Consider the following 24,990-nt stretch of genomic DNA (forward strand, 5'->3'; position numbering starts at 1 on the left):
GGGACTCGGGGGCGGGTCGGCGCCAGAGACGAGAAGAGAGGAGGGGAGGCCTCCTCCGCCGCCGCCATCTTGGACCGGGCCCGGTCAGCTTCCGCGGAGCCATCGGCAGACGCCGCGGCCTCCCTTGAGCCCCGACCCCCGTCGTCAGAACAACCCCGGGCCCACTCCCCCAACCCCACTTCCGCTTCGCGCCGCTATCGCGATAGCGCCCGGGCCCGGGGCGCGAGAAAAAGGCGGCGGGCGCTCGCCTCCCCCGCCTGTCGCGATACGCTCCTCAGCGGCGGCGCCAGCTCCTGTGGTGAGAGCGTCAGGCTCGACTGGGCCGGACCCCTTCCCTTCCTCCCCCCGGCGCCATCGGCCGCCCTCCCCGCCGCCTCCCGCCCTGGCGACACCGCCGTCTGTCGCGACATGGCCTCCCCTCGCCTGCCTCCTGCCGCCGCCTCTGCAGCGCGGGGCTCCCGGCGGGGGGCGGCTCCCTCCCTCTCGCCCTCCCGTTCCTGCGCCTCTTTCACGTTCCTCAGCGCCTCCCGGGGGTCCTTCCGCGACCCGGACCCCGGGCCCCGCCCGCCGCCGCCTCCCCGCGTGGCATCGCGTCGGGCCCCCCGGTAGGGGTGTGAGGGTGCGAAGCCTCCCGGGCGCGAGGTGCCCGCCCCTCTCCGCGTCGGTATTGGCTCCTGGCTGCAAGGATGGAGGCGCCCCTGGTCCCAGGTGCCCGCCCTCTCGGGGCTCAGGTGCCTGCCCCCCTCGGCCTCGGTCCTTCGCGTTGTGGGGCAGCCTCCGCGCCGGGGCTTCTCCCTCGACGGTGGCGGGGAGGGGGGGTGGTGGTCGGGACAAGGACCCCAGCTGGGTGGGGGAGTCACCCTTCCCAGGACCGAGGCCGCCCTCCGCATCCCTCCTCACTGCTCCCGGGAGCGCAGCCTCCCCTGGATCTCAGGTTCCAGCTGCCTGTCTCTATCGGATGGGAGCCTCTTGGGAGAGGAGTGGAGGAGAAACTCCCCGTTAGTTGGAGCCTTTGCCGAAGTTTCCACCTCTGTAGTCTGCAGCTCTTCCCTCATAGCGAGTAGCGCCCTGGGTGGCTCAAGCCTCGCCATCCCGCTGCACTGGGCGCCTGCCTTTTGGGGGAGTTTGGCTTTCCCCCACCTGGGGTACAGGACCGTCCTCAGTGTGGCCCACGTCTGGCCTCAGCTCTCACACTTCTTTGATCCTGGCGTCTGCCCCTGGCTTTGCAGCCTTGAACTCCCCTGCATCGTGACTCTCCGACCTTCTGGGTGTGGGCCTCTCCCAGTGATATCAGGACCACTGTGGTCTTGTTGCTGGGGGCTGCTGGGCTCCCCTGGCGCTCAGGTGCCTGGTGAAAGACACTAAGCCCCCACGCTGTCCATGTTAGTGAGCTCCCACTGCGGGCAGCACCAGCCCCTCTTTCTGAGCAGTCCCTGCCTCTCAGTGCAGGGCGGCCACCCACCCCGGGGTGAGCTCTCCTGCCCTTTTGGTGAGGGGTTTTGATGTCTCCCCTCACTCCCTTCACCCCTGCCTGAGTATGAGGCTTCTTCCATTTTCACACCAGTCTCCTCCTCTAGGGTGTCATCTCTCCAAGGACCAAGAAGCCCACTGCCCTTGATATTTGCATCAGATCCCACACTGTGGGTTTGTTGACTTCCCATCTACCCTTACGCTGGGTGTCAGCAGTTGGAGAACAAGGGTTTCGCCTTCTGGCCCCGCTGCTGGTACCCCATGAGAGTAGGAAGCTTCCTAGACCCGGGTTCCTGTACTGCGAGGTGGGGGCTCTTCCCTCTGGGGCTGTGCCTTCTCTCCAGGGTAAGGACCCTTTCTTGGTGTCACCTCCCCCAGGGATAAGGTTCTTGCCATCCTTGGTATTGGTATGGCTGCTCTTCTGGATTTGAGGTGTCCACGCCTCTGCGTGTGTCCCCACCGTAAGGCTGAGGACCCCTCTCGGATGCAGGTGCCCCCGGCTAATGCTTCCAAAACCCACTCTTGATTTTTCACTGTATGGGGTAAGGCATAGTTTCCTGGCTGTGTGGATGTAAGATACCTGAGTCTCAAGCGGGAGACTCCACTGTAGACCCTGTCCCTTGGACCAGAGACTTCTCTGGTGTAGACTTTCCAAGGTGGGAGTTTCCAGCCCCCCACCCTTGGCATGGGGCATCTCAGTGGAGATGACTACCTCTACCCCAGGCCCTAACGCATCCTTCTTCTGGAGTCTCAGAGCCTCTGTGTGGCCACGTCAGCAGCCACCTGGGTTAAGGATCACCCTTCAACATCACTTCTCAGAGCTCCTTGCTGCAGAGGCGGAAGCTCTCCCAGATCAAAGGTGCCTCATGACAAAGACCACTCTGTGGGCACATGACGGCCCCCAAGGTTAAGGACCACCCGGTGTTAGTTTCCCAGGGCTGACCTCCTGCCCCTCCCTCCTCGAGTCTTTGTGTGGTGGTATCATCTTCCTTGAGATGAAGTCTGGGGGGCTCTTCTTTACTGGTTTTGGCTCTGATTTTAGCGTGTTGGCTCCTGTGAGGCTGGTGTCCTGCTCACCTCCCCCCCCCCCCGCCACCCGCCTTGTGGGTCCCTTCCCCTGTGGGGATGTGTGTTCCTCTTGGGTAAGTCTCCTCCTGGGCCGAGGTTCCCAGATTCCTCAGTGCTCTTGGAGAGCCTTTGCTGCTGGAGCACAGGTTCTTCACGCCTGAGAGTGGACCTGCGATCACCACCTTCCTTGGAGGATCTTGGTGGATGCCCCCCTGACTACAGCAAATGGGGCTCTTTCTTCTCTGGCGGCGTCTCTGCTTCGAGACTCAGGCTCCAGCTTCCTTTCTCTCTGGTCCTTTGCTGGGGGGACCAGAGGTACAGATACCCTCATGATATAGGGATTTTCTTAGCGGGGAAGGTGTTGTCTCTACTGTGGCTAAGGCTCCAGCCTCTCTAGGGGACAAGTACCCTGGGCCTCTGGCACTTGCCCCTTCTCTGTGGAGGAGCTGCCTCCTCGCTGGGTCTCAGCTGTAGCCAACTTCGATGTCACACTGTTCTGTCTGAAACATCACCTCCCTGGGTTAGGGCTCTTGTTCCCCTCCTCCTGGCTTGTGACCCCTCCAGGACTTCCTTCTCTTGCTGCCACAGTGTGGTCTCCTCTCTGCGGGTATTCTTCCTCTGCACTAGGATACCAGTCCTTTCCGTGTGGAGACACAGGGAGGGCGTCACCTGCCTAAGGTGTTGATTGCCTTGTTTAGGGGTGTAGACCATGAGGCCTCTTCTCTCTCGGGGCTGGGGCACCTGCCCATGACCCTCTGTTGGGTTCTTGGGATGGAAAGAGGGAGTGTAAGCTCTCGTTTCACATTCTTGTTCCCCCTATGCAGTAAGAGGCTTTTCTGTGTTGGGGTGTTGGACTTTGGTGAGGATCCCTGCACACCTGAGCTCTGGTGTCCAGGCCCTTGCCTTGTGTGAGCTCCCTGGGTCAAAGGGGCTTTCCCCTCCTCAGCCCGAATCCCCACTGTGGCACCTTCTCCTGGGTCCTTTTGTTGGTTGCTTTGCCTTCTTAGAGATTCCCCAGGTAGGGCGTGATAGCTGACCTGGGCGGGGACTGCTGCGGCTTTCTTTAGGTTGGGCCTTTTACTGAGGAGATTTAAATTCCCTCAAGTGTAAGGTAGCACCCCTACCTATTATCACCCAGAATGGGTCCCTGCGGTGTTGGGAGAATTCTCCCTGGGGGTAAGGTACCAGCCCTGTCCTTTATGGGCTTCTTGTTCTAAAGCATATCCGTCCCATATGGTTGCTGCTAGTCACATGTGGTGATTAGTAACTAGTTAAAAATGAAAAATTCAGTTTCTCCATTACACTTGCCACATTTCAGATGTTCAGTGGCCAACAGATATGCGCAAATAGAGTGTTTCCAGCATTGCAAAGTTCTGTTGGATAGCACTGTTTGCCAGATGTTCCCTTCTTTGTGGGTGAGGACTCTTTTGGTGTGACTTCCCTCTGTATTGAGGCTCTTGTTCCTCAGTATGGGGCTGTTTCTGTCTTTACAGTAAGTGACTACTCCAGGGTTCCCTGCCCTGCACAAGTAGAGTGGGAGCGGCCCGTGGATCCCAGTGAACTGTGCTTTTCATTGTAGGCCCCTCCCTGGAGGGGAAGAGGGCAGTCTCCGCTGGTATCTCAGAAGTCTTCTTCTGAGGCCTAAGCCTCTCTTCCCAGGGCTCCCCTGGTCTCGCTGTCAGGCCCTAAGGTATGTCTTCCCTTGGACTAAAGCTCCTTGGAGCTCCCTTTTGACCTCAGTCTTCTCTGGGTTCCAGGTAACTTCCTTTAAAATAAAGACGCTCCTCTCTTAAAGTTTTGGATTCCTGCCCTGATGGTCTATGTCTCCCTGACTCTAAATTACCAATCCACTTGCTATGGGATTCCTCCATGAGTGCAGATCGGCTCCCTCACAGCTGCGGTACCTTTGCACCCTCTTATCTTAGTAAGATTTCTATCTTCTCCCAGGTCTCTCTTGGGTACTGCCTTCTGCCCCCAAATCTCTAACCCTTCTTGGTATTAGCTTCTTTGGGTTAGGAGTGTTATTTCCTTTTGGTTTAAGGGTCCTGCTCTGGAATAAATTTCTTGGTGGTTTAAGTCCCTTCTACTTGGCATTCAGCCCTGTCTGTATGAGGGGGTTCAGCTCTTCATAGTTTTCGGCATCTCTGCTCGCCGTGGTTTTCCCCCACCCCCAATCTTTCTTCTCCTACCTACAGCTTACACACACACACACACACGCCCTTCTCTGTGAGCTGCCAGTTTCATTTGTCTCCTGACTTGTCTGAGGGATGACCTCTCCTAGCCACCTCTGTGGCCAGCCCCTCTGAGTAGGAAGTGTGATCTCCAGGGCTAATGCCTCCATCCCAGTCATCAGCTGTGTGCAGCATGACTGTCCTGCTCTGAAAAACCTTTTTGAGTGTATTCTGGGGAGAAGGTACTCCATGCTCTAGGAATTTTCCACTTCCTGAGTCAGAGGCACACAAAAAAGTATGTAACTTTTCTTGTTTCAACAAACTTATGGGGTCCCCTGTTGGCCAGACACTATGCTGGGCAGTCAAGCGAGCATCAGGAGAACTGGGGCTGGTCTCTTGTCAGATAGCAAATGCTTCTTCTCTTTACCAGTCCCACCTACCTCACTATGCTGACTAGGTCCATGTCTCTGGGTTTTTACCAGCCAGGGAATACGTGTTAATTCCTCTCCAATCTCTCCTAGCAGCGTCAGTCTCCAAGAGAGTATGAAGAGAGTGCGTCTGTAGGGCAGGGAAGATGGCGGACAAGCGCAAACTCCAAGGTACTAGACTGACTTCCTGCTGCACCTGTAGCCACATGCTCCCTCTTCTGAGAACTGCTCTTTAGATACCTGCCGCCTGGGCAGGATTCTCACAGCCTTGTTCCTCCCTGGCCAGGTGAGATTGATCGCTGCCTCAAGAAGGTGTCCGAGGGCGTGGAGCAGTTTGAAGATATTTGGCAGAAGGTACAGGGGCTGAGACCCTAATAATCTGGGTCTTCAGAGAGGAGGGCACAGGAAGGCGGCTCAGGACCTCTGGGTGTTGACCAGCGGGAGGGGCTACATATGCAGATGCTGAGGACCTAAGAGAATCAGCTCTAAGATGGATTGGGAGTAGGGGTTGGGGGGGTCCTCGAGTCCCTAGCATAAGGAAGAATCACTGGAGTGGGTACTGGGACATCCCCTCCCACACTGACTTCTCAATTCTCTCCATCCCTCAGCTCCACAATGCAGCCAACGCAAACCAGAAAGAAAAGTATGAGGCTGACCTAAAGAAGGAGATTAAGAAGCTACAAGTGAGGGGGCTGGGGGCCTGGACGCCTTTGTCCTGAGGGTAGAGGGAACTGGGAGAGTGGACTGCTGGGTCCCAGGGAGAAGGAGCTGTGGGCCCCAGTTTCCGGGTCCTGAGGTCTGACTTTCTTGCTTTTCCCATCTGCAGCGGCTGAGGGACCAGATCAAGACATGGGTAGCGTCCAACGAGATCAAGGACAAGAGGCAGCTTATAGACAACCGCAAGCTCATTGAGACGGTAGGAGCCCAGAGCCTGAGTCCCAGAGAGGTGGGAAGGTCACCGGATTCTTGAGATCCCAAGGGGCGGAGGCAGAGCGGCCAGACCCCAGAGGTCCTCAAGAGAAGTAAGGTTTCTGCACCTAAGGGAAGTGAAGAGGCAGCGGACTCAGAGCTCAGAAAGTAGGGTCACGAGGCTCAGGTCTGAGTGTCTGCTGGCCCTTAGTCAGCTCCTTTCCCACCTTTGAGAGCCCCCCTGCCAACTGCACTCTCTACAGCAAATGGAACGGTTCAAAGTTGTGGAACGAGAGACCAAAACCAAAGCTTACAGCAAGGAGGGCCTGGGCCTGGCCCAGAAGGTAGATCCTGCCCAGAAGGAGAAGGAAGAGGTTGGCCAGTGGCTCACGGTGAGTTGGGGTAGAGAAGAGGAGGTGAACTCTGAGGATCCTGAGCCCTGGGTGTAGGCGGAACCCTAGCTGATGGGCTTCCTCTTCCTCTCCCTCCCCTAGAATACCATCGACACGCTCAACATGCAGGTGGACCAGTTTGAGAGTGAAGTGGAGTCACTGTCAGTGCAGACACGCAAGAAGAAGGGCGACAAGGATGTGAGTGAGGGAGACCCGACACCTTTGGGATGGGGATGGGCATGGGAATGGGCTGGCCAGCAGGAGGCCAGTCATTTAGGCTCCTGGGAGTTGGGGCCTGGATTCCTCAGGCGGACAGGGCCAACAGCCGGGATTAGGGATTTGAGAGACAGGATTGGGAGGGCTTGGCAGCTGCACGCGTGGGGCAGGGAGGAGGTCAGACAGAATCTCAGGGTCCCCTGGGTGTCTGGGTAGACAGTGGGGCCTTCGTGAAGAGGAGCGACTTGGGGGAAGGTGAGTGCAGGTTGAGCTTGGGCCACAGAGTAAAAGTGAGACCTGAAGGACACCCATGGCAAGAGGCCTCCTGGCACCCAGAGGGCCCTGGTCCTAGGGAGAGCACAGTGGGTAGAGACAAGGCAGAACATGGAGAAGGCAGAGAACCAGGCCTGAAGGAAGACAGGAGTCTGGGACAAAGCTGGATGTTGGGGTCCCAGGTTCTAAAATCCAGGATTGTGGGGTATGAGTTCAAAGGGATACAAACTGTACAGACTTGCTGAAACCAGAAAGACAGGGAGGGGAGAGCCGGGTCCTCAGGGAAGCTGTGGGTGGGAGAGGGTCAGGAAGTGGAAGATGACAGGGTCGGGTGTCAGACTCTGAGGGGTTTGGGAACCAGGGGCTTTCGGGGAGATGATGGGTCCTTGAACAGAGCAGAGATTTGGAACCAAGGCTAAGATGTTAAATCCTAAAGGGGCCTTGAGGGGAGGGCAGGAGCGAGGCTTAGGAATCTGGGCTCTCTCAGGGATAAATGGGTAGGGTTGGGGGTCTAGTGATGACAGATATCACGATTCTAAACAGCAAGCTCCTCACAAATGGGGATTATCATTGTTACTGCTGGAGCAGGTCGGAGGGTATCTGTATGCCAGAGGCAGTCACAGCGGTGGGCGGGCTCAGTTGAGAAATCTGGGCTGTTAGGTGAGGTGCAGATGGAGGCCAAGTCGTGGGATGGCACAAGGACCTCTGGGTCTTTTAGAGGTTTCCAAGGACTCCTGGAGCCAGAAAGGTGTGGGGAGAGGAGGGAGCAGTGGGATCCCAAGATGTCAAGGCTAAGATTGGTCCCCACAGGGCTCAGAGGGTGGGTGGACCCCATACTGCCCCACCCCGAAGGGGATGGCGTGGAGGCTTTGGGTCTCCACAGGGGTCAGGGACTGAGGACAGGTTCTGTGGGGGCAGGAGGGGCCAAGCAGGTGCTCTGCAGCCCCTGAGCCTGGCCCTGGGCTCGCCAGCAGAAGCAGGACCGGATTGAGGGCTTGAAGCGGCACATCGAGAAGCACCGCTACCACGTGCGCATGCTAGAGACCATCCTGCGCATGCTGGACAATGACTCCATCCTCGTTGACGCCATCCGCAAGATCAAGGACGACGTTGAGTACTATGTTGACTCATCCCAGGACCCCGACTTCGAGGAGAACGAGTTTCTCTACGATGACCTGGACCTCGAGGACATTCGTGAGGCCCTGGGGCTGATCGTGGCACAGGAAGTGAGGGCCCAGAGTGGGCTGTGTGAGCCGGCTAAGCATGCCCTTCTTCTGCCCCCACAGCACAGGCGCTGGTCGCCACCTCCCCCCCCAGCCACAGCCACATGGAGGATGAGATCTTCAACCAGTCCAGCAGCACGCCCACCTCAACCACCTCCAGCTCTCCCATCCCGCCCAGCCCAGCCAACTGTACCACGGTGAGGCCCCACGGGACACTAGTACCTTGTGTTTCCAGCAGGGCAGGACTCGAGGAGACAAATCTGGGTCACTCCAAAGTGGCTATGGGAGCGTAATTGAGGAAACACAGATCTAGGTATCCAGGGTCTAGGCTCTTGGAGCACATGCTAAGGTCCTATATCTGGGTCCCTAAAGGACATAAAGAGCAATAGGGTGCATCCCGCGCCAGTTTAGGTCCTGGATCTGGGAGGTGGGAGGGGCCGGTGCCTGGGCTGCCTGAAGAGGCTGGGTAGCTGGCCACCTTGGGCAGGGATCCAAGGGTTGGCTTCCCTGTGGAGAGCAGGTTCCCAGATCCTTAAGAGGCTGGTGGGTCAGTGCTGGCTCCCAGAAAACAAGAAGACTGGAGAGCCTGAATTGAGATGGTTTCTCCAGGCAGATTAAGGACAGCCATTTGACCAGCTCTGGGGCCTCAATGGCAGTCAATTGGGCCCAGGTCCCCGGGACATTCAGAGATTGGCGGTTCTCCATCAGAGCCCCAGAGGTCACACAGGTTTCTATTCTGCCTCCCCTACCTCAGGAAAACTCTGAAGATGATAAGAAGAGGGGACGTTCCACAGACAGTGAAGTCAGCCAGGTGGGTGTGAGCCTGGACCGGGTGGGCATGCCATTCACTCCTCTGTTGCTTCCCAAAGGCATCTTGAGGCCTGAGCGCCGGCCACTGTGCTGGGCTGGTGGACACAGGTGGCTCAGAAATCAGTGCTGCCCTGAGGGCAGGTGGGCAGGGCAAGTGGACAGGTGACTGGTGCTGTGGTCAAGGGGGTAGCACAGGTCACCCTTGGCCTGGCCAGGCAGTCAGGAGATGCTGCTGTGGAGTGCCCTGGGCTTCACAGTCAGGTGAGTTTGCCTGGCAGGGAGAGGTGGCAGCCAGTAACATGGGCAAGTTGTGACAGAAAGCTTGGAAGTGTGGAGAGATGAGTCTGGCCAGGTCTGCAGGGCCAGGGGCCCAACTGTGAGCGCAGGGACTGGGACTGTCAGGCTGAGGGGCTCAGGCTTTGTGGACCTGAGTGGCCTCCAGAGTCAAATAAGCCTAGGAAGCGATGGGGCCTTTGCTGTGCTGATAATACACACTGCAAATTTCTGAGAGGAGACGGTGGCGGGCAGTGCTTCTTCAACTCCTTTAACATCTCCCAGGACAGGAGCACGCTTTCGGAAACGCTGCTACAGAACAATGTTAGGCAGGAGCAGCATGGGCCTGAGGCCCCTCTGTGGGCTAACGGGATGGATGGTTCCAAGGGGACACCCTGAGTGGGCATTGAGGAGGCTGGTGTGGAGACTAAGGGGACCCGCGGGTAGTAGTGAGGGCGGGCAGCAGGGCCAGGAGGTGATGAGGAGAGACACTGAGGTAGGTACTCCAGGGGCCAGGCTGGGCTCTGCCACCTTCCCAGGCCCCCACTGCCAAGCAGCGATGCCCAGGAGAGAAGTGGGTAGTCAGTCCTGTTGGGCGCTTGGTAAGCGCAAGGTGCCTGTGGGGTGGCTGGAAAGAAGCCCAGGAGGTGGTTAGGCTCAGCAGCCCGAGTGCTGTCCGCAGATTGCCTGCGGTAGGGATACCATGAGCACATTTACCCTCCCACCACTTTCTGGAGTGCTGGTAACTTCCAGCCCTGTGAGTAGCTTCTGTGACCCTTCAGGTGACATTCAGAATTACTATCCAATTTCCAGCTGTTTTTCCTTCTACTCTTGGACATTAGGCGGCTCCAGCTAATCTCATATTGAGAACACTTAAGTGTTTCCCACTAGTCCTCTGGCTTCCGACAGATGGATCTTCTCTGGCTGACAACCTAAGTTGTGTGTCAGATCCCTGTGGGGGTGTCCATGGGGCGGTGTCCAGGCAGGACTTGGGAAGCTGGGCAGGCTGGAAATCAGTGCGAGTGTTTTAAGCATGAAGGTGATTGAAGCCATGAGGGTGAGTAAGGTCACCCAGGTCCCCAAGAGGGCAGGAGCAGGTGCGGGCAGCGAGGCCAGAGAGGAGGCTGCTGGGACGAAAATGGAGGCTGAGGTGGGGGTGATGAGGGAGACCAGCTGGCCCACTGGGTCCTGACCCTCTGCTCTCTCCCACCCGCAGTCTCCAGCCAAAAACGGCTCCAAGCCTGTCCACAGCAACCAGCACCCTCAGTCCCCAGCTGTGCCGCCCACCTACCCCTCCGGCCCCCCGCCTGCTGCCTCTGCCTTGAGCACCACTCCTGGCAACAATGGGGTCCCCGCCCCAGCAGCACCCCCAAGTGCCCTGGGCCCCAAGGCCAGTCCAGCTCCCAGCCACAACTCGGGCACCCCTGCTCCCTATGCCCAGGCTGTGGCCCCACCAGCTCCCAGTGGGCCCAGCACGACCCAGCCCCGGCCCCCCAGCGTCCAGCCTAGCGGAGGCGGAGGAGGCGGCAGCGGAGGCGGAGGGAGCAGCAGCAGTAGTAACAGCAGTGCCGGTGGAGGGGCTGGCAAGCAGAATGGCGCCACCAGTGAGTGGGGAGGCAGCGGGGTGGGGGGCGTGGGCGGGGCTGGGCAGCAGGCAGCAGCCCTTTCCATTTACTCTTTGTTCCCAGGTTACAGCTCAGTTGTGGCAGACAGCCCGGCAGAGGTGGCTTTGAGCAGCAGTGGGGGCAACAATGCCAGCAGCCAGGCCTTGGGCCCCCCTTCCGGCCCCCACAACCCACCTCCCAGCACCTCGTGAGTGTCTCGGCCATCGGCAGGGTTGGGATGGCAGCCTTTTGAAACAGAGAGGCGCAGGCGCCTCACCCCCGCATCGGTGGGTTCTGAACCCCCCGCCCTTGCTGCTGGGAATGGCCAAGCGCTATCCTCCATCTCCATCGGGTATTACACCCCCACTTCTTTCCAGCAAGGAAACTACATCAGCCTCCCTGCTTTGCCCTTAAGAACATTCTAAAATACGTTCTCATCTAAGTGGAAGTTTTCTCAAGAGCCCCATACCCTTTCCTCCCCATTTCTGTTACCTGCCTGAGGCCAACTGACTGCCACCGGAGGGTCACTGTTTCACTTTTCAAAGTGAATTGTCCCGAAGTCCTTATTCCTCTGCAGCCACTCCTTCAAATCTTAGCTCAGACCATTCCCCTGGGTCTGCCTGTTTCCCGAAGAATGCCCTAAGAAAGATCAGTGTGCACAAAGGAAAGGCCTGCTTCCTGCCCCCTCACCCCAGCTCCAGCTGGCCTGCCCAAGGGGGAATGGGCCCTGTGAACACCTGCCCAAGGCAAGTGGTTTTGATCAGCCTGTGGCCTGGTGGAGCACCCGACAGTCCTCACCCCCACCCCCACAGCTCTGCTCTGCTGATGAGAAACCATTCCAAAGATGGGGCTCTGCCTTTGTTTGCCCAGAGAACCACTTCTTTCTCCCATCTGTCTGCCCTCACCTGCCCCTCTCAGATCCCATCTGATATGTGCAGTCTCCCCTCTCTCCAGCCAGGCCTCTCTGCCCATCCCACCCTCAGGGACCCTCCTCTCAACCCCCTCTTCCATGCTCTCTCTCCAGGAAGGAACCCAGTGCGGCAGCCCCAACGGGGGCTGGGGGCGTGGCCCCAGGCTCAGGGAACAACTCAGGGGGACCCAGCCTCCTGGTGCCACTGCCTGTGAATCCTCCCAGCTCCCCAACGCCCAGCTTCAGTGATGCCAAGGCAGCCGGTGCCCTGCTCAATGGGCCTCCACAGTTCAGCACCGCCCCGGAAATCAAGGTGGGCTCCTCGGACATCCCCCGAGCCTCTGTGTCCTGACTCTGTTGTTTCTTTCCTCCAGGTCTCTAGCTGCACCCCCTGCCCCCACCCTCTTTCTGGATCTCTTTCTCTGGCTTTCTGTGTCCTGACTCTGTTGTTTCTTTCCTCCAGGTCTCTAGCTGCACCCCCTGCCCCCACCCTCTTTCTGGATCTCTTTCTCTGGCTTTCTGTCCCCTTCTCACACTTGCTCTTTCTCCAGGTCTTTCTGTACCACCCTCCCCGTGACCTTGATCTCTGGGGGCTCTCATACCTCCTCTCTTGTTCCCTCCAAAGCTCTGTTTCTCTGGGTCTCTTTTCCTTTCTCTTGGTTGTACTTATTGCTTGCTCTCTCTGGGTCTCCATCTTCATCCCCCCGGCAGGCCCTCAGTTTCTGTCCCCGTTTGTCCTCACAAGGCATAGACTGGTGTACTTTCTGCACAAGTAGAAAGACTGGTTGGGTGAATGCAGCCTGGTTCCACCCTTTAGGAAGCTTCCCTGCTGGGGCAGCTGCAGGGAAGGTTGCGGTGGGCCCACCGAGGGGCATCTGACCTGACCTGGGAGACAGGCCCAGGAAGGCTCTGAGAGGGGGTGATGTTTAAGCTGAGACCTGGACCAGGCAGGGGGGCTAACAGCTGCAGGAAGGGCTTCAGGAGGTGCTTTAGGAGGAGCATGCATCTGCCTGTGTGCTTAGGAAGCTGGGCAGGATGCAGCAGAGAGGAGAGAGGTGTCCACTCTGCAGGAGACAGTGCCACCAGCTGCAGGGCTGAGATAGTGGGTGTAGCAGGATAGGACGGTGGGGTCCTGATCATCGAGGGTCAGGAGCTGGGGCTTGGCTTGTGAGCCAGTATACTGTAGCGCAGCTTCCATGGGGGGACCAGTGTGTATGCCCAGGCTGTCCAGGAGGCAGTGTGCGCGCCCAGGCTGTCCAGGAGGCAGTGTGCGCGCCCAGGCTGTCCAGGTCCAAGTCTTGGCATTGTCCTTTCTGTGCCTTCATCTGGGAAACGGCAGTAGTCACGATTATACCTACTATGTAGGGTTATTTGGAAGACTAAGTCATCCTCATAAAGCTCTTGGAACAGTTTCTGGCCCAACAGAAGCATTAATTTTTTTTTTTTTTCTTTTTTGAGACAGAGTCTTGCTCTGTCACCCAGGCTGGAGTGCAGTGGTGCGATCTCAGCTGAATGCAACATCCGCCTCCTGGGTTCAAGCGATTCTCCTGCCGCAGCCTACTGAGTAGCTGGGATTACAGGCACCTGCCACCACGCCAGGCTAATTTTTGTATTTTTAATAGAGATGGGGTTTTGCCATGTTGGTCAGGCGAGTCTTGAACTCCTAACCTCAGGTGATCCACCCACCTCGACCTCCCAAAGTGCTGGGATTACAGGTGTGAGCCACCGTGCCCGGCCCAAATTTTAGAAGTAGGTGGACAGGATATTTATAGTGCGTGCATTTTTCTGGAAAAAGGGAAACAGCAGCTTTGAGATTTTCAGAAGGGGTCCATATCTTTTAACACCACCACCAACAAAAATGAATCACTGGGGTGGGTGGTCGGGAACCATGGCAAGGTTTGGAGTAGAGAAGGAACAACATGACTTCATTGGAAAGGTCCCCTGGGGCTGGTGAGGACAGGATAGAGGGAGGGTGGTCTGGGCAGGAGAGGACAGGCTTGGGCTGTGTGGGACATGGTGGCACGACAGGGAAGGGAGCCATCCAGTGGGGTTTAGAAGCAGGACGGATAGCTGGGCGTGGTGGCTCACACCTGTAATCCCAGCTCTTAGGGAGGCAGAGGCGGGAGGATAGCTTGAGCCCAGGAGTTTGAGACCTGCCTGGGCGATATAGCGAGACAGGATGGATAAGCCTTGGCGACTGACTCGTTGTGGAGAGTCCAGCACAGGGCTGGGGTTAGGGACAGCTGCACGTGGCTGGAGGAGATGGGAGGAACCAGCCGTGACTTTGGGGAACAGAAGCCTGCTGTAACCTTTGTAATAGGTAACGAGGCTGTGGCTGCAGGGCTGGAGACCCAACCTACCTGTTGCCAGCAAGGAGACTGAAGCCTAGCCGAGCTGGGCCCACTCCGATTCCAGTCACCCCATGCCAGTCACAGGCAGACAGCTGAGCATGTAGACCTCCTGCCTCCTTCAAGACAGGCGGGAGCTCTCCCAGCGTGTAGGTGTCCCTAGTGAAGGAGCGTGTACTATTGGCACATCCTTTGACAAAAATGGTAGCGCACTGTACATATTCTGCAGGTTGGCGTTTACTTCTGTAGTATGTCACGAACTTGTATTTTGAAAATCTCGGCGTAGTATTCCATGCTGCAGAGTCCCACTCACGAGACGTTCCTCTGCTGATGAATGCGTCGTGGTCTCCGATTGTTTCCCTACAGTTTGATGCTTTTACCTGTCATGGGTAGATTGTGAGGAGTGGGTCGTTGGCCCTCCACGGCCCCCAAACAGGGCAGGTGAGAGCATCTGGGGCCTGTGTCAGGCTGCACTTGCTCCTGCAGCCCAAGTGCTCAGGCCAGGCCTCTTGTTTCCTCCCCAGGCCCCTGAGCCTCTGAGCTCCTTGAAGTCCATGGCGGAACGGGCAGCCATCAGCTCTGGCATTGAGGACCCTGTGCCAACGCTGCACCTGACCGAGCGAGGTGAGGGACCCAGGATGGTGGGGAAGCAGCGGGCCAAAGAGGAGGGGCTGCCCCTGACCCATCCTCACCACTGAGGGGGCCGGACCCCCTCCCTCCCCACAGACATCATCCTGAGCAGTACATCAGCACCTCCGGCCTCAGCCCAGCCGCCCCTGCAGCTGTCAGAGGTGAACATACCGCTGTCGCTGGGTGTCTGTCCACTGGGCCCTGTGCCCCTCACCAAGGAGCAGCTCTATCAGCAGGCCATGGAAGAGGCCGCCTGGCACCACATGCCTCACCCCTCTGACTCTGAGCGTATCCGGTGAGGGGCCACAGGGAAGGGGGTTGGGCTGGGACTCGAGTCTTAGCGAGGAGGCAGTGGCTGAACCTGTGAGGCTGTGGGTAGAGCACCAGGCCCCTGACTTGGGCTCTCCACTGAAGGTCAGCACCGCCCCGGGTCTTTCTCTACCACCTCCCCCCGCAGGGATGCATGTCTGAGCACCCTTTTGATCAGGACAGGACTAGTAGGCAGCTGGCACTGACCTTCCTGTTGCTCCCACAGGCAGTACCTCCCCCGGAACCCCTGTCCGACGCCCCCCTACCACCACCAGATGCCACCCCCACACTCGGACACTGTGGAGTTCTACCAGCGCCTGTCGACCGAGACACTCTTCTTCATCTTCTACTATCTGGAGGTACAGCAGGGCCCCCGGGGCAGCCTCGGGCCCCCCGGCTTCGCCGCCACCGCCGCCGTCCCCCCTCGGGCTGGAGGGGTGAGGTGGGTGCCCCACTGCGGCCACTGGGACCGCACCCCCTCCCTATTCCCACTCCTGGGCCCCTGCCCCAAATCCACCTGTCCCCGTCCCCCGCTTCCAGCCCAGAGATGTTAGAACTGCTTGGGTTGACAGCGAGGCTGGTCCACTGAGGCACACCTCAGCCCCGCTTCCAGTTGCCCACTGGCTCACCCGCGGCCCCTCCCCAGCCCTGCTCCAGCAGCCCCTCAGTCTAGGCCGACCCCACTCTGCTCGTCGGCACATTCTCAGGCCTCCCTGGAGACCACTGGGGAGCTGTCCAGCCCCCTCCCAACCCCAGTGAGTCATGAGTGACCTCCACCCTCATCCCCACTTGGGAAATTTTCTAAATTGCCTCCTCTCTCAGCTCTCATCACACATTAGTTTTTCTTCCTTCTCAAAGCTTCTCTGAAAGCAATTTTCACCTCCTGTCTCATTTTCCTTCTCCTGACCAGCATTGGTATGTTCTGTGGCCCCAGCCCCATCTCCAAGAGGATTGTCCAGCCCAACTGTGGTCTGTGGCGGGGGCCGGGGTTCAGCCCTGATGTCCTGCCCCATTCCCCTGGCTCCCCACCCAGTTTGGGGGCCCCCTGATCCCCCTCTCCACTGTTCCTCCCCCAGGGCACTAAGGCACAGTACCTGGCAGCCAAGGCCCTAAAGAAGCAGTCATGGCGATTCCACACCAAGTACATGATGTGGTTCCAGAGGCACGAGGAGCCCAAGACCATCACTGACGAGTTCGAGCAGGTGAGGGCCCCGCCCCCTCTCTTCCCGCTGCTAGGGTTGGGGTAGAGTCCCCAGGCTCCAGGCAGCCCCTGCTGGCCTCTGCTCCCTCGCCTCCACCTTTCAGCTGGCGCAGTCCCTCAGCCTGACCAAGTACTCCTCCCTCTGGCTGGCTGCTCAGCCTGGAACACCGCCCTCTCATCCTCCACTTGGCCAGCTCCTAGGCCTCCTGTAGGTCTCAGCCCAAATGTCCCTTCCTCAAAGAAACCTTCCTGGAGCCACCCAGCCCAGTGCCTCCCCTTTGCAGTACTGGGCACACTCGCTTGGGGTGTGGGATTTTCCCAGTATGTGTCCCTGCACCAGGCTGTGGGCTTTGCTGCCCAGGGACCTTGATGGCCCCCACTTCACCTCCAGGTCCCAGCACTCAGCAGGGCAGGGGCTCAGTGCGGAAACTATTTTTTTTGAATGGGCTTCTCAAGTTCTAATACTGGGAAATTCCTGCTGCTTGCAAACACTCTGGAACCAACCTACCTGGGTTTCAGCCCAGTCCAGCTGGGCGACTCTAGGCAAGTCACTCGAACCTCTGTGTCTCAATTAACTTATCTGTAAAAATGGGGGGAAGACCACCTACCTAATGCAGTTGTTATGAAGATTAAATGAGTTAATAACATGTAAGTACTTAATGGTGACTGCTACATAGTCAGTGTCATGGATTTTTTTTTTTTCAAATTACTTTCAGCTGGTGTGTTCTACAGTGATGTTTTTTTCCACCAAATACTTCCCTGATGCCGAGCCCCTTCATGGGGATGAAGTAGTACAAGGTCCTTGTCCTCAGAGAACTCAGTCCCCTCTCCTGGTTCTCCCAGGTTGCCATCTTTGAAGCACTTAAGACATTCGTTTAGAACCTAGGTCCTCTCCCATTGTGTCCTCAGACGTTAACCACAGACTTCCTGTCCTTTCCTGGTTTGGCCCGAAACCATCCTCCAAGTTAGTACATTTCAGGGCATCCAGTCATTCAGAAATTCCCACACCACTTCCGTCACCAATAAAATGTCCCTGCAGAGTGCTTGGATTTAGACTCTGAGACTGTTCCATTCTCTAGAACAAGGGTGACAGTACCCACTGCCTCGAGGTCTTTGTGAAGATTAAATGCTAGGCTGTGCATCCTGTACTCACACGTGAGAGGTGCTCAAAAGCCACAGCCCTCGAGGAAACGAAGGCTGTGCACTCACACCTGGGGCTGGGGCCCCGTTCTGGCAGCTGGCTTCGGTGGAACCTCTCTGCGGCCCCCTCCGTTTCCTCCTCGCTGAAGTGGCATGATAACATTTCCTACCCAAGAAGAACCTTGTGAGGGTGGATGAGAGTGTGTGCGTGCAGGGCAGCTGGCCCGGTGCCTGACACATCCACAGCCCTAAGAATTGTCCCCTTTGTCTGTTGGTCCGGCCCAGATCCCAGACCACCTCCTCGTCCACTCACTGACCGCCTTCTCCCCCGGCCAGGGCACCTACATCTACTTTGACTACGAGAAGTGGGGCCAGCGGAAGAAGGAAGGCTTCACCTTTGAGTACCGCTACCTGGAGGACCGGGACCTCCAGTGACACCGGCCCCTCCCTCTACCCACCCCCTTCCCCCGCATGCTGATCCCCCTGCCCAGGTGAGGGCCCTGCCCTGGAAGACTGGAGGGAGGCCCCAAGCCACGGGGCATCCCCCTCTCCCAGGAAGCAGGGAGGGGGCCGGGAGGTTTTCCTCTCAGCCCCACCCTGGGGGCCCGGGGGCGAGGGCTGCCCCCTCCTCCCCTCCCCAGTGAGGGACATTTTTTGGTAAACCTATTTTCATTTTGGAAAATATTTATGAATAAATAGTTTTATATGACGGCTGGCAGCAGCGGCCTCTCCTGTACCCCCTCAGGAGTCAATGAGTAAGGTGAGGGTCCTGCTGGCGGGGGCGCCGGGCCAGCTGGGGGTTGAATTGGGAGTTGTACCGCCGCCGCCGGTCATCTGTCTCGTCGTCTTCCGGCTGACCCTCCTGTAGTGCCCGGCCTTGGACCCGGGCCAGCAGGGCCTCTGCCCGAGCCCTCTCAGCTGCTTCCCTCCGCAGACGTTCAGCTCGAAGCTGGTCCAGGGATGGAGGCCTGCGGGGAGAGGAGTGAGGTCAGAAAGCTGGTAGCCCCTAGGAGGCCATTCCCCCAACCTCTCCCATAGAGGGAGCTGCCGCCTGGAAGCCCCGCTGCATCCAGCACACCCCAGCCTCAGCTCCTTAGGCCTGCTGGAAGAAGCCACTTGGTGCTGGGACGCCATGGGCATGTCTCTGGCCTTCCCTTCTGTGGCTTTGGTCCTCCCCAGTCTTTAAAATCTGATGTTTCTCCAGGTCAAGAAAGCACACTTAGCAGCCCCCTGGCCCTCAGTTTCCCTTTCTAGAGAAAAGAAGACTACAGGCAGTGTACCCCCTCTAGACCAGGGGTGCAGCATCCTGGAGACAGAAGGCTGCTTTTACTCTCTAACCCAGCAGCTCTCAAACTCTTTGGTCTCAGGACCCCTTTATACTCTTCAAAACCAAGGACCCCAAGAGCTTTTGTTTAAATGGGTTCTCTTAATATGCTGCAAATCATTAGTGAAAACTAAGAAAGTTTGGACACAAGCATCTGCCATTAGCCATCAGAGCGAGGGTGTCTTCTCATCACACAGCCTCTGGAAACCTGCACTACATGCCTGAGAACACGAGTGGAAAAGGCCAAAAGTGTTTGTTAGGAAAATAGGCTTGACACCACGGCACCCCGGGAAAGGGTGTCAGGACCCCTAGGGCTCCCTGGACCACATGCTGAGAACCACTTCTCCACCTAGCCAGCCCTTCACGGCGTCCCTGGCTGTCCTGACCAGAGACCCTGCAGTGCCCATGCTGGGCTGCTGCCAGGCCCTGAAGGTCTGGGCCCTGGTCTGCCGAGGTGGGGTCTTCTTACTCCTTGGGTCGCTGCTTCTCAGACCCCTCCTTTTCCTTTCTGCTGCGATTGCCTTCATCACCGCTGTGCTGTCTCTTCTTCCCCAGATGCTTCTGCATCTCCCGCAGAGGGTCCAGACGGCTCTTGATCTTCTCATCTGGGGCTGGGCTGGGCGGGGGGCCCCCTCGCCCTGGGGGTAGCTGGTACCAAGGGGGTTGAGTCTGTGCCTCCACTGCACTCTGGCCCAGGTATGTCAGGATGCCCAGAGCTTTCTCTTGCCTCTCCTGAGGGGGCCAGGAAATACAAGAGATGTGATGTAATCTTTCAAGGTGTCAGGTGTGTCTCCCTGACACAGGTATCTAAGCGAACAGGTATCTAAGGCTTGTTATGAACCAGTTGGACCAGGTGCTGGGGATGGAAGACAAACAGAGGCCAAGCTCCCCCTGGGGACACAGTAGCAGGTACAGTAACAGCAGGGGAAGGAGGGGACAAGTGGAGCCACTTGAGTGTTCAGAGGCAGGCATCTTTGCAGAGAGACTTGAAGAGAAGCCTGAAGGGATCAAGCAAAGCAGAGGAGCGATGGGTGGGGTCAGCAAGTCCAGAGACAGCAGATAAATGACAAGAGCTGATGTACCTCTTTTTTTTTTTGAGATGGAGTCTCGCTCTGTTGCCCAGACTCGAGTGCAGTGGCACGATCTCGGCTCACTGCAACCTCTGCTTCCTAGGTTCAAGCAATCCTCCTGCCTCAGCCCCCCTAGTAGCTGGGATTACAGGCACACACCACCATGCCCAGCTAATTTTTGTATTTTTAGTAGAGACGGGGTTTTGCCATGTTTGGCCAGGCTGGTCTTGAACTTCTGACCTCAGGTGATCCACCCACGTTGGCCTCCCCAAGTGCTGGGATTACAGGCGTGAGCCACCATGCACGGCCACTGATGTACCTTTTACACTTGATCTTAGCCAAAAAGCAAGAGGCAATTGATTCACTTTTTGTTTGATTGTTTTGAGATGGGGTCTCGCTCTGTCACCCAGGCTGGAGTGCAGTGGCACAATCTCGGCTTACTGCAGCTTCCACCTCCTGGGTCAAGTGATTCTCCTGCTTCAGCCTCCCGAGTAGCTGGGATTACAGGCGCGCACCACCACGCCCGGCTAATTTTTTTGTATTTTTAGAGATACCATGTTGACCAGGCTGGTCTTGAACTCCTGACCTCAGGTGATCCACCCGCCTCAGCCTCCCAAGGTGGTGGGATTCCAGGCGTGAGCCACAGCCGGCTGATTTAAATTTTTAAAAGCCCATCAGGTTTGAGACTCCTCCAGTTTGGAGAACTGAGCGGTTTGCCCAGCAGCTGGGGACCTCTAGCATCTACCTCCAACCCCTGTGGGCGCCCAGACGGCAATAGCCAACGCTTTTTGAGTGTCATGCCTTGGTATGGTCCTAAATTCTGTGTGTTCACTCTTGTTTGACCTTGGTCACAACCAATGGCTAAAGTGCCCCCTCCCTCCAACTCGATTCATGGCCCCTCTGATGAAGTGGGTGAGGCCAGCTTACTTTCTCCTGTCGCTTTTCTTCCTCGTACTCTTTATTGCCTCTGATCACTCCTTTCCCTTCCTCCAGCAGCTCCCGAAACAGGTCCACAGGGCCAGAACTTGGGGCTCCCGCCTCTGCTGCTTCAAGCTCAGGCAGTGAGTTCTGATGTCTGGCTTTCTTCCGTAGGAATTCTGTACGGGCCTGGGGAGAAAGTTATAGGCAGGACATTCAGAACCTAGAGGTAATTCAAGAACTGTGAGTCTGGTGCCCACCACAGAAAATGGCAGTCCAGGGTGCTGGGGTTATATGAAAGGGAGCACTAGGCGCCTAAAAGAGGCACCTGTCCTAGCTGGGGGTGAGGGTAGGCAGATGAGGCAACGCCTGGGTTTTGTAAACTCCCTTTCAAATAGTAAACCACGGGTCATCAAGGATGTATGGGAGGAGGTCCCTGGCCTAAACCAAAGGGGTTCCTAACCTCAAGTGAGACAATTAAAACAGCCATAAAGGTATGCATCAGGCCAGACGATCTGAATTCTAGCCATGGCTCCAAGTCACTACCCCAAGTCTGCTGAAGCCCTGTCCCCTGCCTTCAGGACGCGGATTTCAAACAGCGCTCAGCAGCCTACTGAGATTCTAAAAACCTAGACTACCTCCCACCCACGGTGGAGGATCAGACTAGCTAAGGAAATGAAAGTTGGGTGTACACCAAACAGATTTAAAGAGCCATACAGAAAGCCCGTGTTTGTGTGTATGTGTCTAGGGGGCGGCGCACGAAAGGGCTCGCCCGATGGCGTGGAGCCTGGCTGTCCGCCTCTCCTTAAAATGTGTCTTCCCCTCACTGAAGCCATCTCACTTCGTGCAACAGAGATGACAGTGCCCCTCTAAGAACGAACAGTGCTTATTGGGGATTCCGCAAGTCAGGTGCACGGCATGTAGTTAGCATACAGTAGATGCTCAATAAATAGGATGTGCAGGCAAACTAAAAAGTGATCCGAATTTCCTTGAACTGTCCAAGGGTTCACGGATTCATTAAATGTTAAGCTTCTCTTTTGTGCTAGACACTGTTCCAGCCATGTGAAATACATCAGTGGGGGAAAAACTAAGACGAGGGCGAGATCAAGGGAGGTTTCGTGGAAGTGGGCACAAGGTTTGCGGGGCAACGTCCTCGAAAACGGGATCGGCGCCTGGTCCCGAATTTCACACGGGGCACATTGAGCCTGCGCAACGCCTCCGCTTCCGGCCCCCAACCGCGGCGCCTGCGCGCTGGGCCCCGGAGCGCCGCCCGGCCGGCTTCCGAGCTTACCTCTTGCTGAGCCAGCAGCACCCTCCGCTCACGCTCCTTCTCCTCCTCCCGGGCCTGGGCCTCGTCACGCCGCACGCGGGCGACATTGTCCTTGTTCCGGACGTGCCAGCTCTTCTTGGGCAAGATATTCATGGCGTCGTAGCTGTCCAGGGACTGGCACGCCCGCCTCTTTGCACTTCCGATTGGCGAGAGGCTGCCCCCCTTCTTCTTGTCCCTACTTCGACCGCGGATTGGTTCCGAATTAGTTGGTACGGCCCCCTGGCCTGTAGCGACAGGTGATTGGCTGAGACGCCCTTTATCACAGCGAATGCTAGGCGTTCGGCTCGTGGTATCCCCTAGCAACCGCCTCTTGCTGAACCAATCATAAGTTGGCCCGCCCCTGATGCTACCAGATGCGGCCGTCGATTGGCCGACATGACCGACAAGTCTCCTTGCGGAAGAGCGCTCTGCATCGACAAACATGCCCATACATTTGATTGGCTCCTGCCCTGCTGTAGCCCTGCCCCCACCTTCAGGACGCAGATTTCAAAGCGCGCTCAGCAACCTCGGCTGTATTTATTGATATATGGAAGATCACCCGAGAGTCAGGGACGTGGCGGCGAGGGGCCCTGGAAATCTCCAGATAGCAAAGCTGGAAGGGCTTGGAGTCTTCTCCAGTTCTCCTAGTTTACAGATGTTGTGACCTAGGCTTACAATGGGCCTGGGGTCTGAAAGTGGGACGTGGGCTGCGGGGGTCAAAGAGCCGGTTTGGTGGAGGTCAGCGCCACAGCGCGCCGTGCCAGGAAGACTTTATTCTGCGCCTCCTGGGGCAAAGAGAGGTGGAGGTGAGACAATCCTCTTCCCCAACCCCTTTCCATGTTCCCCAGGGACCCTCTCAGGGACCCGCCTGGCTCACCGTCTCTCTCTGACGTTTGAGCTCAGAGATGAGGCGTCCGTAGGAGTTAGCCAGAGCCACAGTGTACGCCATCAGGATGCTGAAGGAGACAGGAACGGAAGCCACTCCTGACACGCTCTTCCATTATATCCAAACGTCTGGCTCCTTCGAAGCCAGGGATGTGGACGCCTAAGCCCCTCCTCGTCTGGGCTCAAGGAGTTCAGTCTCCCAGCCCCTCCGCCTTCAGATCCAGGAGTCCTACGCCCCGCCCACCTCCTCCTTCGGACCCAGCAGTCCAGGAGCCTAGGCCTCCTCCCTCAGACTCAGTACGTTGCCTGCTCCCACGCCCAAGCCTCTCCTCTCTTGGACGCAGGTGGTGGCCCCCAGATCACACGCATTCAAACCCAGACCCAGAAGTCTGGGCCACCTCACCTGGAGATCAGCAGAAGGGGCACAGCAAAAGCCTGGGTCCCCAGGAAGAAGAGGAAGTTCTGGGTGGTCTCAGGGAGGCTGGAAATAGACTCAGGGATCTGGGCCCAGATGGACGACTGCCCCCGGAATGGACCACACAGCTTAGAAGGCGGGATCCTGAAGTCAAGACAGGCTGGGCTCACATAGTGCCAGGAGTCTGAACACTGAATGGGGAGAGAGGGAGGGAGAGAGGCGGGAGCCTCTCGCACTTACAGGAAGATGCTGTAAAGCAGGGGAACGCTGGAGATGGCCAGACCCAGGAGAAGGACCAAGGGGAAAAAGAAATTCGCCGCGGAGGCCCGGAAGGTGCGGGCAGCCGGGGAGCAGGTGGAGAAGAGGGTAAGCTGGTGGGGGAAGGCACGGAGAAAAGGGATCTGAAACACAAGAGTCTGTGCCTCCTTTTTTTTTTTTTTTTTTTTTTTTTTTTTTTTTTTTTGAGACAAGAGTCTAGCTCTGTCGCCCAGGCTGGAGTGCAGTGGCTCTCACTGCAGCCTCCCCTCCCGGGTTCAAGCTATTTTCGTGTCTCAGCCTCCCGAGTAGCTGGGATTACAGGTGTGCACCACCACTCCCGGCTAATTTGTTTTGCTGTTGTTGTTGTTTGTTTGTTTTCTCTTTTTGAGACGGAGTCTCGCTCTGTCGCCCAGGCTGGAGTGCAGTGGCACGATCTTGGCTCACTTCGACCTTCACCTCCCTGGTTCAAGCAATTCCCCTGCCTCAGCCTCCTGAGTAGCTGGGATTACAGGCGCCTGCCACTAAGCCCGGCTAATTTTTTTTTGTATTTTTAGTAGAGACGGGGTTTTGCCATGTTAGCCAGGCTGGTCTCAAACTCCTGACCTCAGGTGATCCACCCGCCTTAGTCTCCCGAAGTGCTGGGATTACAGGCGTGAGCCACTGCACCCGGCCTACCTGCCTCTCCTTTTTTCCGAACCAGGAGTCTGAGCCCCTTCCTCATCTAGGACCCCGGAGTCTGAGTCCCCAGATCCTCAGACATATAAGTCAGAATGCCCTAGACTCCTCAGATCCAGTAGTCTGTCCTCCAACCCCCTCCTCTCTCAGGACCGAGTAATCCAGGCCCCCAGGATCTTCCTTGCCCTTGACCCAGGAGTGCGGGCCCCAATACCTCCTGCCTCAGACCCAAGGGTCCCCCCTACCCCTTACCTTCTTCAGGTAGAAAAGCAGCAGGAACTTGACCGTGTTAAGCAGGGGCAGTAAAGGGCAGAAAAAACTCCCCACCCAGACCACCGTCTGCGCGTAGATGAGCCCCAGCACCTCGTCGGGCACCTGGAATTCCTGGGTCCCCGCCAGACGACCCAGCGCCCCAGGACAGAGGCCACAGAGGAGCCTGAAGGACGGGGCGGGGCCGGGCCGGAGTCAGGGCAGCGGCGGCCTGGAGTTTCCCCGCCTCCACCGCCCCGCCCGCCAATAGGAAGCACGCGTACTGGGGGGGGGGGGGGGGCGGGACTTTCAGGACTCCACGTGGAGGGGGTGTGTCCAGAGGGCGGGTCCTGAGGACTAGAAGGGACCCAGATGTCGCCGCGGTCGGGGCCAGAGGGAAGTAACCCACTAAAACAAGGGCGGGGAGCGGGGAGATCTGCGGACCCAGGGCAAGCAAAGGGAGCAGGCAGAGGCGGGAATGGTAAAAAGGTGCGCGGTGAAAAGAACAGCGC

General features: G+C 57.6%; 3 protein-coding genes across 38 annotated transcripts in view; 1 reads left to right on the forward strand and 2 right to left on the reverse strand.

The window, feature by feature from the left end:
- On the forward strand, nucleotides 1–18,084 carry CNOT3 (CCR4-NOT transcription complex subunit 3). Of its 34 annotated transcripts, none has more exons than XR_010153963.1 (18): nucleotides 1–298; nucleotides 5,231–5,308; nucleotides 5,424–5,491; nucleotides 5,746–5,820; nucleotides 5,964–6,053; nucleotides 6,310–6,438; nucleotides 6,541–6,636; nucleotides 7,902–8,121; nucleotides 8,214–8,347; nucleotides 8,905–8,961; nucleotides 10,450–10,837; nucleotides 10,922–11,045; nucleotides 11,862–12,060; nucleotides 14,620–14,719; nucleotides 14,822–15,020; nucleotides 15,261–15,476; nucleotides 16,111–16,236; nucleotides 17,712–18,084. XR_010153963.1 is itself a non-coding variant. In XM_054672774.2 (18 exons), exons 2-18 carry the CDS (start codon nucleotides 5,284–5,286, stop codon nucleotides 17,090–17,092), a joined length of 2,304 nt encoding a protein of 767 aa, XP_054528749.1. In that variant the 5' UTR covers nucleotides 1–298; nucleotides 5,231–5,283; the 3' UTR covers nucleotides 17,093–18,084. The 34 variants fall into 34 exon arrangements, 24 of the variants coding, with proteins under 24 accessions (XP_054528749.1, XP_054528747.1, XP_024207414.1 ...); XM_054672774.2 differs by having other exon boundaries at nucleotides 15,261–15,393; nucleotides 16,952–18,084; XM_054672772.2 differs by having other exon boundaries at nucleotides 15,261–15,393; nucleotides 17,661–18,084.
- LENG1 (leukocyte receptor cluster member 1) lies at nucleotides 18,042–22,513 on the reverse strand. Its single transcript, XM_016936790.3, has 4 exons — nucleotides 21,979–22,513; nucleotides 20,697–20,876; nucleotides 19,169–19,431; nucleotides 18,042–18,343 (listed from the first exon to the last, which is right to left on the reverse strand). The coding sequence occupies exons 1-4, from the start codon at nucleotides 22,444–22,446 to the stop codon at nucleotides 18,124–18,126; spliced, it is 1,131 nt and encodes a 376-aa protein (XP_016792279.1). The 5' UTR covers nucleotides 22,447–22,513; the 3' UTR covers nucleotides 18,042–18,123.
- Nucleotides 22,514–24,990, reverse strand: part of TMC4 (transmembrane channel like 4) — a 13,756-nt gene continuing 11,279 nt past the window's right edge. Inside the window, exons 11-15 of one of the 3 annotated variants that reach the window (XM_001163927.8) lie at nucleotides 24,482–24,665; nucleotides 23,537–23,667; nucleotides 23,285–23,440; nucleotides 22,874–22,952; nucleotides 22,514–22,781 (exon numbers count right to left, since the gene is read on the reverse strand). In XM_001163927.8, the coding sequence (XP_001163927.2) occupies nucleotides 22,713–22,781; nucleotides 22,874–22,952; nucleotides 23,285–23,440; nucleotides 23,537–23,667; nucleotides 24,482–24,665 (619 nt within the window). In that variant the 3' untranslated portion in view covers nucleotides 22,514–22,712. Of the gene's footprint in view, nucleotides 22,782–22,873; nucleotides 23,018–23,284; nucleotides 23,488–23,536; nucleotides 23,668–24,481; nucleotides 24,666–24,990 lie in introns of all 3 variants that reach the window. The other 2 variants (XR_008540849.2, XM_054672780.2) reach the window with 2 other exon arrangements.

This window comes from Pan troglodytes, chromosome 20 (genome assembly GCF_028858775.2).
Source record: "Pan troglodytes isolate AG18354 chromosome 20, NHGRI_mPanTro3-v2.0_pri, whole genome shotgun sequence".
NCBI classification, from domain to species: domain Eukaryota; kingdom Metazoa; phylum Chordata; class Mammalia; order Primates; family Hominidae; genus Pan; species Pan troglodytes.